Source organism: Doryrhamphus excisus, chromosome 15 (assembly GCF_030265055.1).
Source record: "Doryrhamphus excisus isolate RoL2022-K1 chromosome 15, RoL_Dexc_1.0, whole genome shotgun sequence".
NCBI classification, from domain to species: Eukaryota; Metazoa; Chordata; class Actinopteri; order Syngnathiformes; family Syngnathidae; genus Doryrhamphus; species Doryrhamphus excisus.
The window spans coordinates 8,108,012-8,124,682 of NC_080480.1; the positions used below are offsets into that span (position 1 = coordinate 8,108,012).

At 41.4% G+C, this 16,671-nt stretch overlaps 2 protein-coding genes across 2 annotated transcripts; one reads left to right on the forward strand and one right to left on the reverse strand.

The window, feature by feature from the left end:
- Nucleotides 1-1,214: 1,214 nt before the first annotated feature.
- Nucleotides 1,215-12,290, reverse strand: LOC131103690 (cyclin-dependent kinase 5 activator 1-like). Its single transcript, XM_058050156.1, has 3 exons — nt 11,801-12,290; nt 8,983-9,603; nt 1,215-6,658 (listed from the first exon to the last, which is right to left on the reverse strand). Exons 2-3 carry the CDS (start codon nt 9,496-9,498, stop codon nt 6,167-6,169), a joined length of 1,008 nt encoding a protein of 335 aa, XP_057906139.1. The 5' UTR covers nt 9,499-9,603; nt 11,801-12,290; the 3' UTR covers nt 1,215-6,166.
- Nucleotides 12,291-14,920: 2,630 nt separating this feature from the next.
- On the forward strand, nt 14,921-16,592 carry rpain (RPA interacting protein). The gene is made up of 7 exons (XM_058049428.1): nt 14,921-15,111; nt 15,216-15,389; nt 15,489-15,561; nt 15,642-15,753; nt 15,839-15,902; nt 16,057-16,197; nt 16,488-16,592. The coding sequence occupies exons 1-7, from the start codon at nt 15,040-15,042 to the stop codon at nt 16,515-16,517; spliced, it is 666 nt and encodes a 221-aa protein (XP_057905411.1). The 5' UTR covers nt 14,921-15,039; the 3' UTR covers nt 16,518-16,592.
- The last annotated feature ends 79 nt before the right edge of the window (nt 16,593-16,671 follow it).

Genomic DNA, 16,671 nt, shown 5'->3' on the forward strand with positions numbered 1-16,671 from the left:
AATTATACTAAAAGGTCTGTTTCGGAGACCACAAAATGGGTCAACGATTTAAAGCTGTTCTGCAGAAATTGATGTTGATCAAGCCTTGGGAGTTGGTGCAGGAGTTCCAACTTCTGGATGACTTCCTACCTCCTCTGTCTGCATAAAAAACAGTGTTCGGAACCCACTGTGGTACTATACCCTCGTGAACATCAGTCAAACAGCATTGTACTGGAGAAAGTACTCCAGAAAAAATGTGTGTTCTAAAACATTTTACCGGTAGTGTACATACAGTATATTGTACCTCTCTAACCCAGTATAATATTGCACACTGTATATTGTTGTTATCATCTTAATATTAAAATCGATAATCCTAAAATGTGTGTGAAATTGCCCATAGGTATGAGTGGGAGTGTGAATGGTTTGCCTGTGCCCTGCAATTGCCTGGCGACCAGCCCAGGGTGTACCCTGGTACACAAAAGTCAGCTGAGATAAGCTACAGCATATACCCGTGACCTGTGGTGAGGACAAGCGGCATGGATGTCTATATAACACACCATGGGGCCAATGGAAGTAAACATGCTACAAAGATGGTGAAGCTAACATTTTTTTGTGTAATGTTAATTTGCTAATACAGTTCCTCCCACCTTGATGGAAAAGAGATTAGTCGTCAAAGAAATTAGCTGAGGCTGCATGGCAGTGGAGTGGTTAGCATGCAGGCCACACAGCTAGGAGACCCGAATTCAATTTCACTGTCGGACATCTCTGTGTGGAGTTTGCATGTTCTCCCCGTGCATGCGTGGGTTTTCTCCAGGTACTCCGGTTTCCTCCCACATTCCAAAAACATGCTAGGTTAATTGGCGACTCCAAATTGTCCATAGGTATGAATGTGAGTGTGAATGGTTGTTTGTCTATATGTGCCCTGTGATTGGCTGGCGACCAGTCCAGGGTGTACCCCGCCTCTCACTCGAAGACAGCTGGGATAGGCTCCAGCAGTGAGGATAAGCGGTAGAAAATGAATGAATGAATGAATGATTGGCTGTCAGGACCTGGACTGGTCAGCAGCCAATCACGGGGCATATTTGGACAAATAACCATTCACATTCACTGAGATTGGTTGGCAACCAGTCCAGGGTGTACCTCGCCTCTTGAGATAGGCTGGGATAGACTAAGTACAGGTTTCGGCGCCAGGATAAGCTAAAGAAAATGAATGAATGAAATGAGCCGAGACCCCGTTGCTTGTAAATGTTTTAATACAAAGTACCTGTAACAGCTGATCGACTTGTTCTTTCTTGCATACATATTCATACATCCACATAGTAACAGACTGCAGCATCAGTATTCTATCAACACTAGTAGATTTCAGTTTCAACAAAGATTCTTGTTACACAGTATGTTTCACGAATGAAAAAAAAAACATAATAATGCGAGAATAATTATATTACACGATAGTTTTTGTCTTGTACGCGTTGCAAATATGGCACATAGTTGATGAGAGATGATTGGAAGGATTCAAAGTTCTCTCAGAAGGTCTTTAAAATGCTGCCTCTCCTTGTCACATTTCTTCATTGAAGCGGGCGGAATCCATTTGTGAAGAATTCCAACAACATTCATCACAAACACATCATCACCCGCTCTTCTTTCTGGAAAATCCGCATGCCACAAAATAGTCCCAATGCAATTCTGTGATGAAGAACACGGACAGTGGGTGAAAACTGCCTCTAAAATACACCGTATGGTTGACAATTCACCTGTCCAAATATAAAAAGACTAGAGAATTCATTACAGTGTTCATCTGCTCTATGATAATAAATATTACGTGATCCAGCCCACACAGCTTAGAAAAGATTCCAGCCTAATACTGACTGTCATGTCTTGCTCTTACAGTAATTGGGTTTGGTAGCTGCACCATTTGCAGCAGCTTAAACATTTAATACTGGAAAAACATCCCAGTAAGAAGCCTTTTCACATGCACAAACAATAAAAGTAAGTGTTTCAGCATATCAATAAGCTACAGCGTGAGCTTAGTGTCCGATTTAAAAAAAGATATGCAATTTTGTTAGACTTAAACCACTGTATGTGCTTTCACACAACTCATAAAGCTTGTATTATATCTGCCTATTTGTTCGGCTAGTAGCTACCTAGAATACTGACAGTTAAGAAATGAAGTGAAATATAAATAAATGGTATTATTCACTTGAGTGTCAATGAAGTGACTGTATTAGGAATATTCAAACCTGAAATTATGTTGTGTAATTGCAACCAAACCAAGTACCGGTATATATAATATCACCTAAGCAACTGTCCTTTAGAGAAATGCTACTATTAGTCTATTCAATCCAGCAGAAACAGAAAACAACATAAAAACACGTGTATCATTATTCATATGCATAACATGAATTGTGAGGTCAGATTCTGGATTCGGGCTACATTATTACCACCAGAACGAAAAACAAGAGTTCAAACATCAACAACCATACATAGGCATGGCATTTTATGGTGTTTTAGTCATTGGAATTCCCTGTGTCCCTGTGTGCAGACTAATCTCAAAGTAGAATGCTCCAAATGTCGATGTTTCCGGGTTTTGGTGTTTTGGATTTGACGGTTAAACCGACACTTTCTTCAAAAAGGAAACTGCTCTTCTGTATTTTCTTTCACAGTATCTCTAAATTAGCTGATACAGTGAAACCCGTTTATGGTCAACTCGACTGAAATTGAAATCTAAACTAAACACATTTACTGTATTTTCCGGACTATAAGTCGCACTGGACCATATTTTGTGGGGATATGTATTTTAGAACCAAGAACCAAGAACCGACATTTCATCTTGTAAGGCAAGTTATACTACTACTAATAAAATAGGCGTCTGTTGACATAACGTCTATAGGCTGTATGTTAACGTAACATCCATCCATTTTTTGTACCGCTTATCCTCACAAGGGTCACGGGCATGCTGGAGCCTATCCCAGCTGTCTTCGGGCGAGAGGTGGGGTACGCCTTGGACTGGTGGCCAGCCAATCACAGGGCACATATAGACAAACAACCATTCACACTCACATTCATACCTATGGACAATTTGGAGTCGCCAATTAACCTAGCATGTTTTTGGAATGTGGAGAAAACCCACTCACGGGTCTCCCAGCTGTGTGGTCTGAGCGCTAACCACTCGTCCAACATGCAGCCGTTAATGTAACATATTGACAGTTATTCAGATAACTATAGCTTAAACAACACAACATAATGAGTTTACTTGCAGCTTGTAATCTGCACCATATGATTTACATACACAAGTCGCTCTGGAGTATAAGTCCCAGGACCAGCCAAACCATGAAAAAAAGTCAGATCCAGAAAATAGAGTAAAGTATTTTTAGCACAGTTTTTCCTCCATTTGTGCATATTTTATTTAGATTCTTGCATTTTGATATGATACTTTATACTCATATGTAACACAGCTGCTGCATTAACTTCATTGTATGTCTTGACTACATTGACAATCCTATAAAATGAAATAAAAAGGCTGTGTTTTGTTAGTTACTGTAGTAGAATCCAGGTTAATGCTGCCAAGCTGTTATTTTAAAGCCGACTTTGCACTGAACAGGAAGTCACGGTGTGTATGTTTTAATACTGTGTAACTAGGCAGTAGTTACGTTGTGGTGGTTTCACACTGGTAAGTAAACAATACTACAATGCATGTCGACATAAACGGACCGTTTATTCTTAGAAATATCCCCAATAGGAAGACGGTGGACCAGGACTTGATGAATTGGCTGACCGACTTAAGCGGGTTCCACTGTATTTCTCTATTATATTATGATTGAATATGTATTCAGCATAGAATTTCATTACAGTTTCCTTTCAGTGAATTAAAACAATTTATGTTAATTGTAGATTTTGAAGTGTAGTATTCTGTTATTACAATGTGACCAAGATGCCCTTAACAGTCAATGCTTATTGATATGTGCATAGCATTGACTACCTTTTCACACTTTTCCTTCAAGAGTGAGTCTTTGTATACAGGAATCGACCTCTCTGCACTTGTACCCAGTCTTTCTTGTAAAGTATAGCGCCTAGCCAAAAAGCAGCATGCCTATCAAGCTATAAAAGCACACATGCAATTTGCTGGATGAATGAAGTTGTGAACTGCGGTGTTTGTCTGCTGCCACGAGGAGCATAGACTGTATAAAAGGGCGCTTGATGCAGGTCAAGATGCATACAAAAGGCATTTGTATGCTTCCAACTTGACTGACTGTGCGTCACAAAGCAAGGTCCATGAAGGAGTTTGGTTTAGAAGAACTTTAGCGCATTGACTTCATTCACATTTGGGGTAAACTACAATCTCTCCATGACAAAATCCACACTCCAAAACACTTTCATTCCAGAGAAGTCAACGTTATCTTCCGATCCACACCCTCATTCATAACACAAACGTTAGAATTGAATCTGCATCAGTATTTATACAGTCTATGAGACCAGTAAAGGGGAGAAATATGTAGAATGGATGTCAAATGATAAAATGGTGGCAGCACTTTGTGCCAGTGTGATGCCACATCCTCATTTTAAGTGATGCTCCCATCGTGGTTTGCTTTCTTTTGTACTTTCACACTGTTCTAAAAAAGTTTAAATTTTGTTCTTGTTGTCATTTAAGACAGCACCATTATAGATCTTGGGCAGGGGTGTCCAAAGTTTTTCCACTGTGTGTTAACTCAAGCAAGAATTGAGGCAGTTGATGCAATATTTGCATTGGAAAAATAAGGGAAAATTTATTTTGACGGCCTGACTCTGGCATAACCGGAGAGGATGTTAAGGTTAAAGCTAAAACCAACAATGTGTGTATCCGGGCAAACATTTTCATTCTGTACATTAGGGGTCCCTTGACCTGATCCGACAACACCTCCCATCCTGAACCCTGCTCAGTTACACCCCCCGCTGAAGAGTGGCAGGAGTAACGCACAAAAATCATCAAGACATTCTGGTAGCCGACCATTTTCAGGGGGATTTTCGCCATTCCTGTGGAATGTCCGAATGAATTTTATCAGCGGGATAGAACTGGCCACCAGGCCAAACTTTGGACAACCCTGACCTCGGGGAAAAAAGTGCAGGAGAATGGGGAGTTATTATATAAATCCCCATTGAGGATAAGCAGTATGTTTTTGTATACGATTTACTGATGGGTCTGTTCGATGATAATACAGTGGAACTTGTTTATGTCTACATCATGGTAGACTGACAATGAAATGAAATCGAAACTAACCATTGCTTGCACAACCATTTATCATATAAATAACTCCTTTGGATCTCAAATTTTACATCAACAATGTATGTCAACGTCAACTTAAGTGGGCACTTTTTAGTAATAAAAACACGATGCATCAGGACTTGATGATTTGGTTGGTTTGGGTGACATAAACAGGGACTGACGTAAACGAGTTCCACTGATAATGACAATTCCAAGCAGCTCCTACATAAGAACATCATTAAAAATGAGCCCACTAATATATTTGTATCGTATGTTTTCAACACCTCAGAGCTTGCAGAGTGCCGATGAGTGCAATAAGCTTATGAGAATAGGGAAAAGGTTAATTGGAGTTGGCAATAAGCAAGCGGTCATGTCCGGTGACTGATGACTTAGTGACCTCATGCAACGTGGTATCAGTATCCTGTAACTTTATGATTACGTATACTACTCAGCTTTACTTATATAACTGCATGTTGTCTGGTGTTTCTAATCTTTCAGTCACAAAAAAAAACTATCACTACCACTTCAACAGGACTGACAATTCTTACCTCACTGATGCAACACATAGGTCACAAGCTTGGGCATGCCCTTATTATTTAATGTTATCACTTAGTTCAGGGGTGACCAAATTCTAAACATAAAAGCCATTATTAATGAGATTTATTATTCGATATTACACTATTTTTATTATAAAACAAAGCTAAGAGGTGATGTCGTGTTTGGACCCCATGACCTAGTAGGATTTTAGCTTTGTCGGGCACAGACTAATTAAATCCACTTAGCAGATAATAACTGACTTTCTGTTCCCTTGTTGTCCGAAATAAGACAAGTATAAAACATTAGAGACGCCAGACAACACCACTGTTTTAAAGTACACTGCAGTACAGTAGTCCACCTGTCCATGACATATTAACACCCTCCTTTCATTTTCTTCCCACCTCCCACCTCCTTTTATCGGTCAAGGCCTATAAAGAGTTTGGTCTTCTCCTCTTCTTTCTTGCTCTCATTCTTCAGGTCAGCAAACACCTGGGTGAAGAAGTGCGGGTCGGTGTTAATCTGGAGCATCTTGCCGCTCATGCGGTTGATGATCTCCAGGCAGCGGTCCCAGAATGCCTCCTTCTCAGCCTCGACCAAGAAGGGCTTCAATGGGTAGGAGATCTCATTGCCCATGTAGGAGTAAGAGAGATAGAGACATGTGAGCAGCGACGCCTGCAGCTCGCGCTCCGAGGCCACCTCGGCGGAGACCACGTCGCGGCACAGCATGTAGAGGAAGACCACATTGGCCGGGGTGATGAAGCCTTGATCCTGCCAGCCCTGAAGGAGGAGGGAGCGGTCCACGCTGCGTAGCCACAGGACCGGATCGGTCGGGGAGAGACGCTTCAGTCGGTAGCAACGGCGGCATAGGAATTCACCGAGGCTGCGCATCAACTCGCTGGTGGAGGCCTGAAGTGTCCAGAAGAGGAAGGTTCAGGGTGGGAGGGGAACACAAAGGTAATTGGTAAAGGACACAGCAACCGCTATTTAATTTAACCATCTGAACCAGCGTGTACATTTTTGAATTATTGTCAGGAACTCAACCTGACACATCACATCTCTCCGGCAACCACAAACAGCCACACCGTCCGATATGGAGAATGATGTCTGGATTAGCCTGCTGCTGTGTTTAATTTGTTTGTCACTTAATTTTGTACTCCCATTCATGACACAGGAATAGATTATATGTGTCCCATGAGGTGGGAAAAATGATTAGACCACCCTTAATCACTATATTTGTCCAAACAAATATACCTTTAGTTGTACCAGCCATTAAATTGAACAAGAAAATAAAGAAACATGGGTCGTCTAATTTGTTCCATGACTGTATGAGTGAGTCGGTGAGTGGATGACAACCATTAGATAAGTAATTTGATTACTGGAAAACAGTAATGTTGTTACTGTCAACGGGACTACAACACATCGCACTGAGTTTTGACTCACTGACTAAAACGGTTGATCGCAGTTCAAACATCTTACTCTCACTCTATTGCGTTTTTTTTTAATTATGAAGTAAGAATATACTGTATAAAGCAGGGGTCTCAAACACGCGGCCCGCAGGACACTAGTTTGAGGCCCCCGCCTTGATATGAAAGTTTAATGTTAGTGCGGCCCGCGCAAGTTTGATATGGATGCTGTATGGTATCATGTACCCAGAAAAAATTATTACGTTTGATTAATGTTCATGTTAAAGGTTAAATAACTGTTAATAGTTATCCTCCCTATCCATGTGGAAGTGGTAAGTTTTTGGCTATTTAAGTTTAAAGGAAATAACTTGAAGGCTACCGTTTAGGTCGCTAGCTCTCTAGTTTGCGAGTTAGCATGTGTCTCAAGACCCTGCAGTTGCGCAATAAGTTGTAAATAAAAAGAGTATAAATGTGACTATAGTTGTGTTTTGTCATGTTTACAGGGCTGTAATAATGCTTTGTTAATTTTAATCTGAAAAAATAATTTGTCTACCCACCAACTATATGTGGTTTCTTAAGTTTTTATTATTTGCCGTTTTATTATTATTATTATATTTATTTATTTATTACTGATTGATTGATTTTATTTATTCTTAATTTGTTTATTTATTTTTCATCTTATTTTGTGAAGAAAAATAAAAAGTAAGATATTTGAGAACAGTGGAATGTTTTATCAGAGCTTTTCTTGTAGAAAATTGGAACCAAAGCGAAGTTTTTTTAATTTTTTTGTTTTTAATAAATGCGTTTTTTGGGTTTTTTTTTTTTTTAAACCTGATGCGGCCCAGTCTCACCCAGACCTGAGCTCCAGTGGCCCCCAAGTAAATTGAGTTTGAGACCCCTGGTATAAAGTGTAATTCAAAATCTTTGACTTTTTTGTGTACGTCTTTAAGAAGCGGGACCTGGGAAGTGACCGATGTGACATCAGCTAACCAGGGTTGACTGTTAGCTGATTGGCAGTAGCAGGTTAGCAGTGTAGAGAGTGGCCAACAGCAGCTCCTGTGTGAACGATCACTGCATTCAGCAGAAGTAGAGTAGTATTCTTAACTGGTCAGTAATGATAATGCTGGTTGCTTATCTTATTTATTTATTTTCTATTATTATGTCTACTATATTGTAACATAAGTGTATAGGTGACTATATGGGTTATTTCATGCCTGCAGGGCTCTAATAATGATGAAAAAATGTATTGATGAAGGTATTCACTCACTTGCCATACATTTTGTTCTTTGCGTTAGGTAGTGTGAGCCGACAGGTCCGCCCCTGCACAGACCCAGAGCTCGAACCAGGGTCCTCAGATGAGAATTGAGCCGCGTAAGCTGACAAACTAAAAGCCCGAGCTGTCAACTCATCATCCAGCACGACTCTTCAATGTGCAAGCGAGTGACATTTATTTGCATCTGTTATGGTAGCCTCTACCAAAGGTGGAAGCAAGTCAGTGTTTTGCTAGCCTGAAGTAAATGTCAAGTCTTTCATCTCAAGTCTAGAGTCAAGTCTCAAGTAAAGACAAGACCGGTTGCGTCAAGTCCGAGTCACAGACTTGAACATTCAATATTTAGTCAGTGCATAGAAATGTCATTATACTTTGAATAGGAAAACTTTTTACTGCATCCCATGAAAATATCAAGTTTGAGGGAAGTCATTTATTTCAGAGTCCAAGTTTTTGATGATAATGTCAAGTCGAGTCCACACCTCTGGCCTCCACAATAAAAAACACTTCAAATCAGTAGGAAAACCCTTATTGGGCAATATTGTGCAAGATGAGGTTACCTGAACAATAACACGCTTTGGTGTGCCAACTGCAGTCGAAGGTTGGATCCCGGAGCCTGTTAGGGAATTCTTTTTGGCAGCTACTGTTGCTACATTAATCAGGGTCTTGGAGGTGGGGAGGTGGGAAGAGGTAGTCGTGGTGGTGGTCGAGGGATCCTGACAGGAAGCGTAAGAGGAAAGGTTTGCACAGGACTGCGACTTTTTCAGCTTCAAGCTGTTGGAAGCCGAACTAGAGGTGATGACGGCGTCCGCGTCGGGCGAGCATCCTTTCCCGCCATCTCCGCTGTCAGACTGCAGCTTTTTGGAGCCCTTCCTCTTTGCTGACACAGCCACTATACGTTTCCACGGCAGCACACTGATGATGGAGGGACGTTTGAGGGACTTCGCAGCAGCTGCGGCGGCATCCTTGGCATTCTTGCTGTTCTGGACGGCCGTGTAGTGACCCACTGTGGCAGGGCCGTCCTCAAACAGGGCGGCCTTGCGGTAGCTGGGAGAGAGGGACAGCACTGTACCCATAATGCCTGCTGAGGGTCAGCGGAGCGACAGAGGACGGATGATTGGGACCAGTGGGAGGAAAGCTCCGTTATTGGAACCGGACCAAAATGTCTCACCTCTGTGAATCTGTGAGCAGAAAGAAGTCTCGATGTAATAAAAGACAGTCCAAACAAATACAGCACACGCTAAAAGAGCAATCCTCCATTTTCCCTCTGAGCTGTGAAACACATCCCAGTATTTTGCTCAAGTTGGCTCCCTACAGTAGAAATGTGCTTCCATTGTGAGTCACAGTCGCCCAGTTGCTATGACAACTAAGCAGTCTCCATCCCCTCCAGAAAAATCAGGACTATACCCTTCACGTTATTTTCTTCTTTAGAATTCATTCATTCATTTTCTACAGCTTTTCCTCATGAGGGGTGCTAGAGCCTATCCCAACTGTCTTTGGGCGAGGGGCAGGGTACACCCTGGACTGGTCGCCAGCCAATCACAGGGCACAGAAAGACAAACAACCATTCACACTCACATTCATACCTATGGACAATTTGGAGTTGCCAATTAACCTAGCATGTTTTTGGAATGTGGGAGGAAACCGGAGTACCCAGAGAAAATCCACGCATGCACGGGGAGCAAACTCGAGGGTGGAATTGAACCCTGGTCTCCTAACTGTGAGGTCTGCACGCTAACCACTCGACCGCTGTGCAGCCCTCTTCTTTAGAATAAAACACAAATATATATTGTTATATATGTGAAAAGCGTTTGTGGAACGTATGGACGTACATATGTATAACTCAGTGTATGAGTGGTTAGCACGCAGGCCACACAGCTAGGACACCCTGGTTCAATTCCCCGCCCAGGCATCTCTGTGTGGAGTTTGCATGTTCTCCCTGTGCGTGCGTTTTCTCTGGTTACTCCGGTGAGTGTGAATGGTTGTTTGTCTATATGTGCCCTGTGATTGGCTGGCGGCCAGTCCAGGGTGTACCCGAAGACAGCTGGGATAGGCATCAGAACGCCTGTGACCCTTGTGAGGAAAAGCGGTAGAAAATGAATGAATGAACGAACATCAGAAATGTGTCTACTCATTTGTCAGCCATGTTGTGAGTACTAGCATTACAGTAGTAACAGCCTTACTGTTTTCTAGTAAAGGGTAATCTATGCTGAATTAGTATTTCTGAAAAGTGTTGTGTTACTATGCACTGATATCTATATAAACTATCAGGAAAAACTATGTTGCTTCAGTCGCAGTTGTTTACCGCTACTACACAGGAAGCTAAACAGCTAGTCAACAAGAGTTGTGGTTCCTCACGCTCACTGACCCTTAGTGTTTTGGGAGGGACTTACAACTCACAAACTTGGCCCTCAGCTTTGATAAATCTGAATTATTTTACATATCTGACTAATTACCTTCTTAATTCCTATACTTTTTAGGTAAACCAAGTAACAACTAATTACTTTTTAAAAGTTAATGGCCCACCACTATTTGTCAGGGTGTTTTTTTACTGTCTGTTTGTAATGTTTGTATGGTAAAAATATTTACACTCACGTAATCTACTGATGTCTCCTTTAAATGTTCTATCGATCTAAATCTATCTAAAGCCCATGAACCTTATTTTAACCAAGATCTATTTCAAAATAATCCTATCCACAGATCATTTATATCTCCAGACAGTAATGTTCCCACTTTGTTGTGTCATTTCCAACAAATGGACCTCTTGATCAGTGTATGCACATTTAATGGAAGCCGCCATCATCTCTACGTCAGCAGAACCAGATTCACACACGGATATGATGTCTTTAACTCCAAAAATCAACAAGTCATGTTTTTTTTGGATGACATTCCTTCACATGATGATCATAACTCTTTATAAAAACCACATGCATTGGGCTTTAATCTTCACCTGTACACTTCAATGCTGATGCAGCATCCTACCCTACAGGCCCGCAGTGCTCATCGGTATTATATAAGAATCAAGATAGGCCAAGAAAGAAATGTGCGCAAGCATCCATCTTAGCTTCAAAATGGAAGCCCTGAAAACAAGACTCCCCACCTCCTCTTCCTTTTTTAACACAAGGCATACTCAGAAAGCTCATATTTGCGTTAGCTTATCATTCAGTCAAATAACTCCACAAAAGATGTTATTTTTAATTACTTGTATAATCAAAACTAGCCACCGTACTGTAAAAACAGCCTATATTGTGTCCTGGTGGGTGTATATTGTTGAATTTGGGTAGTCTGGTCCTATTTTTTTTGGTCTATATTGTGTCCTGGGAGGTCTATTGTTAAGATTTTGATATCACTCATAAGAAACGTGTTGTGTTTTCCCACCTGACAACTAGTCGACTCTCCTTGTGGTATCCATGCAGACGATGAACACCTTGCAGCAAAAAAAAAAAATGCAGTCGAATTCCAGGTCTTCGGTTCGGTTTGCACGCAACACCGGTCCGTGATAAGCCCCCACGCTGCAGGCCCGATTGTTATCTCGTCCCCCGTGGGCTAAAGCTTCCTCTCAATCTTCATTTCAGACACTGGAGTGTTCATGTGGGATTAAAATGCGATTCGAAAATGCGAAATGTGCAGCCGGAAGGTGTCTTCCATTCCAAAATCTACACGGCCACAGAGATGCTCACATTGGCCGCATACAGCACGACGTATAATCCTTAAAATAAAATGTAAAAACAAAACAAAAAATGCACCAAACACAAAGAAAGCAGGAGAAAATGGCCACTACAGTTTCCAAAAATAGACATCGGCTTATACCCTTGGCAATGCAAACCTGCGAGAAAAGAGAGAGAGAGGCGCTGCTTTGATGCGGGTGTCTACAGTTATTCGGGTTGGATGCAGGAAGAAAATGGCGCCTTCTGATTGGCTGATGCGTGGGATGCTGCTGCTGCTGCCGCCTCGCGGTCTCTGTCGCAGCTTTCTCCGTGAAACCATTGGACATCCACCGACTCCAGCCAATCAGAATCCCTCCGCTGTCCGAGGTGCTGACCCCAGCCGAGCAGATGTGTCAAAGCTGCTGTTGGGCAGAGGGAGGAGGTGCCGGGAGGCAGATGTAGTGATAGAGTGAGTCAGCCCTGGGGATTGGTGATTACGTTTGTGTGGGCCAATCCACCACCTACACTGCGTGTGGAAAAGCCGCCTGTGGATTTTACTGTTGAAAAGCTGAGATGAATGCAGTACCTCTAAGAATCAGAAAGCAGAGAAAGAGGGATACAGGCATTAATGTGAGTGTCAATCCATTCATCCATTTTCTATGACGCTAGTCCTCACTCGGGTTCAAGGGGTATGCTGGAGCCGACTGACTTCGGGCGAGAGGCGGGGTACACCCTGTACTGGTCGCCAACCAATCGCAGGGCAGTGAGTGTGAATGGTTGTTTGTCTAAATGTGCTCTGCGATTGGCTGGTGAACAGTCCAGGGTGACAGCCGGGATAGGCTCCAGCATACCTGCGACCCTAGTGAGGCTAAACGGCATAGAAAATGGATGGCTGGACTGAAAAACTAAATATTATAGAAGGTAAAATGACAGCAGTTGTTGATGCTAAAATAGATTACAGATTAGTTTTATTCATTCATTCATTTTCTACAGCTTATCCTTACGAGGGTCATCGGGGGTGCTTGGAGCCTATCCCAGCTGTCTTGGGGCGAGAGGTTTGGTACACCCTGGACTGGTCGCCAGCCAATCACAGGGCACATATAGACAAACAACCATTCACACTCACATTCATACCTATGGACAATTTGGAGTCGCCAATTAACCTAGCATGTTTTTGGAATGTGGGAGGAAACCGGAGTACCCGGAGAAAACCCACGCATGCACGGGGAGAACATACAAACTCCACACCGAGATGGCCGAGGGTGGAATCGAACTCTGGTCTCCTAGCTGTGTGGCCTGCATGCTAAGCACTCATACGCCATGCAGCCAGATTAGTTTAATGTTTAAGCAAAAAGAAAGTTCACATTATATTTAGAGTGCCATACCAAGAAGTAGTGAAATAGATTCTACTGTATATGTTTTGATTGACGTCTTATGCAGCAAATGTGTTTTCTGAAAAATCTTAAGTAACTTCGATCAAATGTAGAATTACTACAGCTTCTGCTCGAATATTCACATGGCAGCGGTTGTTCAACTTTGATGGAAAAAATAGCCACATGTCACGAGCAACTGACACTGGTAATACCGAGGTAGGTAGGATTGCAAGGTTTATAGTGTACAGAAAGCATTTAATGTACGGTTTCAGTACTACCTCATGCACTGCCACTTTCACGTTACGTGTATTATCATTCACACTAGCGATGCCATACCTGCTTCTGGCTACCCTGTTCTCACAAGATAGGTTTACTCTAAATGAGTAATATCGTCAGCCCTAGTAATTTCAGTGGAAAGTTGTATAATGGTGCTATATATGCAGGAGAAAACAAGTGCTGCAGCTATGAATCCAGAAGAGGACGCTGTCCCACAACTCAATTACTCAACATTTTTCAGCAGTAAGATGCTTTGACAAGACAACATGAGGTTGTCATTCCTATTCTATAAGTACAATACTGTATGCCTGTAAAAATCTTTATCTTGACAAATAACTTTGTTGTTGTTTTAATTTATTGAAGGTAACAAATCATCTTGAAAGATTTCAAGTAAAAAGTCACCCTATTAGTATCAGTAATACTAGCCCTATATTGACTTAGTATCAGAGCAAAACCAACATTTACAATATCACCCACTTCTTTTACTGATTCATAAATGAACAATGTATATCTATAGTACATATAGTTATCTATAATTATAAAGATAGCTCATATTTACTACTTAAGCTTAGAACATATCGATTAAGGGGTATGTGGCCATGTATGCTGTCTTTCCTACTTCTATCAACTGCTAAAGCTATCTGTCTCACCATTTGCAAACTCCCAGCACCCATCTGATAAAGAAACAGACAGATTTGTTTGTTTACATCCGGTTACGATCGCCAAAGTCAATGTGATGCTGCATTCGTATTTCAGGGAAATGGGAACTATTTCCACTGAAGCTTACGAGGTCCGATCTGAAAGCGTTCCATTGAGGATGAAGACTGCGACAAACTAGTGTAACAGTGTATTGTGGCCACAGTGGAGAGAAATAATTTGTAAAATTATTGAAAATAATGATAACATTACGAGAAAGAGTGGATGGCAAAATTCCCACACAGACTTAAACACAACTACAGTACTTGTCAGTAACTTAAATTACAAACAAGTCGTTAATGGTTTAAGTCTAAGTTAAATAATAAGAATCTTACGTTTTTTGTTGAAAATATGACATTTTCCTCGTAATATTACGACTTAACTCTTTGGAAAGTACGTATTTTTCTCGTAATATTACGACTAAATTGCACTAATACAGCACTTGAAGTCTCAACAAATATTGAACAACATTACCCATAATGCAACTAGTGCAACGCGTTCACTTCCGGTTCAATGTGTTAAAAGAGGATTTGGTTGTGTTTTCGCGGAATTGGGAAGTTGAGCTGTTGTGGTATAGTTAACGTCGCAGCTGTTTCATTTGTTAATTTATTTACTGTACTATAAAATGGACGCTTTGCAGAGACATCGTTTGCTTTATAAAGCAACAACCCCACCATGGAGAGAAACATATCGCAAGGTAGTACATTTTAAATACTTGTCAAGCTAGCGGTAGCCATTTCACAAATAGACTATACATTAACAGTGGCTTACTGTGTGTACATTTGTTTCTGTATTTAACAGCGCTGTGTAGAAAGACTCAAGGGTAGCCGGTCGAGGTTGCTTGACAAGTATCGCAAGATGGGTGAAAGCTCCACTGCCGCCATCGTACAAGAGGTCATGGAGGCGGAGTGGACGGCTCTGCAGTCGGAAGGCCAGAGGTTGCCGTCTCTGTTGGGTGCGGATAGTATTGCAGAGGTACGCAAGCCTTTTATACGGTGGCCTATAAGACCTCCAAAACATTAAAAAAAATTCGGCCATGTACTTAGGAGATGCATGTTGTTCTGTGCTCAATAGATGTACACTGTCACAAAGGAGTATGATGAACTGGCAGTGTTGGAGACAATCCAACAGGAGCTCCTGTCCTATGGTAACACGTTCATCCACTGTACTGTACTGCAAATACAAACATAAATAGCAGGGCTGAACATTTTCCCCTCTGTACTCCAGAAATGTCTATTATGGAAGAGTATGAACGGAACCAACAATTTGAGGAGCAGTACTTATCATCTGTTGTTGAAGGAATGGAAGAAAGTCATATTATTTGCCCCTTGTGCCGCATGTAAGTATGATGATGGATGAAATTGTACCTGTTGAATGGTTTTAAGACATTTTATAAGTTGACATAATATGCTTGTGTTTGCTAGGAATTACTTGAACATTGACAGCCATTTCATCTCCTGCCCCTGTGGACTTTACAGTAATACGAAGGTTTGTGTACTGCAGTCACCAATACAAAACAATGGGTAACATATGTCTTCAAAATGTCATGTTGTGCCTTGGGGGTGTAATGATACATACAGTTGATGAAAAGAACAGCTTTATGAAGATTGTAGCTCAATCTTTTGTTGTACTCTGGCTTCAGGGGAAGAACATGACGCCAGATGTCCTACGGCATCTTCTGGAATCCAGAGTTACGGAGCACATGGAAGACTGTCCCTATGATCCCGTTTTCTCACTGGCGTCAAACACTGATACATCTGCCAACCTGCTCATTACCTGCAAGGTACGACAAACTGAGTCAAGCGTGTCTCTGCAACCTGAGAACCAGTAAGCTGCATGCTACATTGTAATTTACTGTCTACAGTGGAAACCCATTAAGTCATTGTAATTAAGATGTTCAAAAATAATATTACTGCAATGGGGTAAGAATTAAAAATAAAAAATATGCAAGCAATGGCTATCTTTGTGTTTTCGACATGGGTCACCCAGTCGACTTAAATGGATTTCATTGTAGCATGCTGTGTTCTAATCTTACAAATTAACTTTGCCATCACATTGTCACTCTGCTTTCAGGTTTGTGACTACCTCTCCATCGTCCTGTGACTGCCAGAAGATTTTTTTAATGTATAGTTCCTTCATATGTATGTTCAAATAAACTCTTTTTTTAAAAAAAAAAAATGTAATTTACTATTTTGTTTGTATTGGGTTGCTGCTCATGTGGAGAAAATCAGTTTTAACCAGAAGGTCAGATCAGAAA

Excerpts from the sequence above, each read along its gene's own strand:
- LOC131103690 (XM_058050156.1), bottom strand. The coding sequence starts at position 9,498 with ATGGGTACAGTGCTGTCCCTCTCTCCCAGCTACCGCAAGGCCGCCCTG. Across the intron at positions 6,659-8,982 it reads CAAAGCGTGTTATTGTTCAG|GCCTCCACCAGCGAGTTGAT; the intron begins GTAACCTCATCT and ends TGGACACTTCAG.
- rpain (XM_058049428.1), top strand. The coding sequence starts at position 15,040 with ATGGACGCTTTGCAGAGACATCGTTTGCTTTATAAAGCAACAACCCCA. Across the intron at positions 15,562-15,641 it reads ACAGGAGCTCCTGTCCTATG|AAATGTCTATTATGGAAGAG; the intron begins GTAACACGTTCA and ends TCTGTACTCCAG. Across the intron at positions 15,903-16,056 it reads GACTTTACAGTAATACGAAG|GGGAAGAACATGACGCCAGA; the intron begins GTTTGTGTACTG and ends CTCTGGCTTCAG.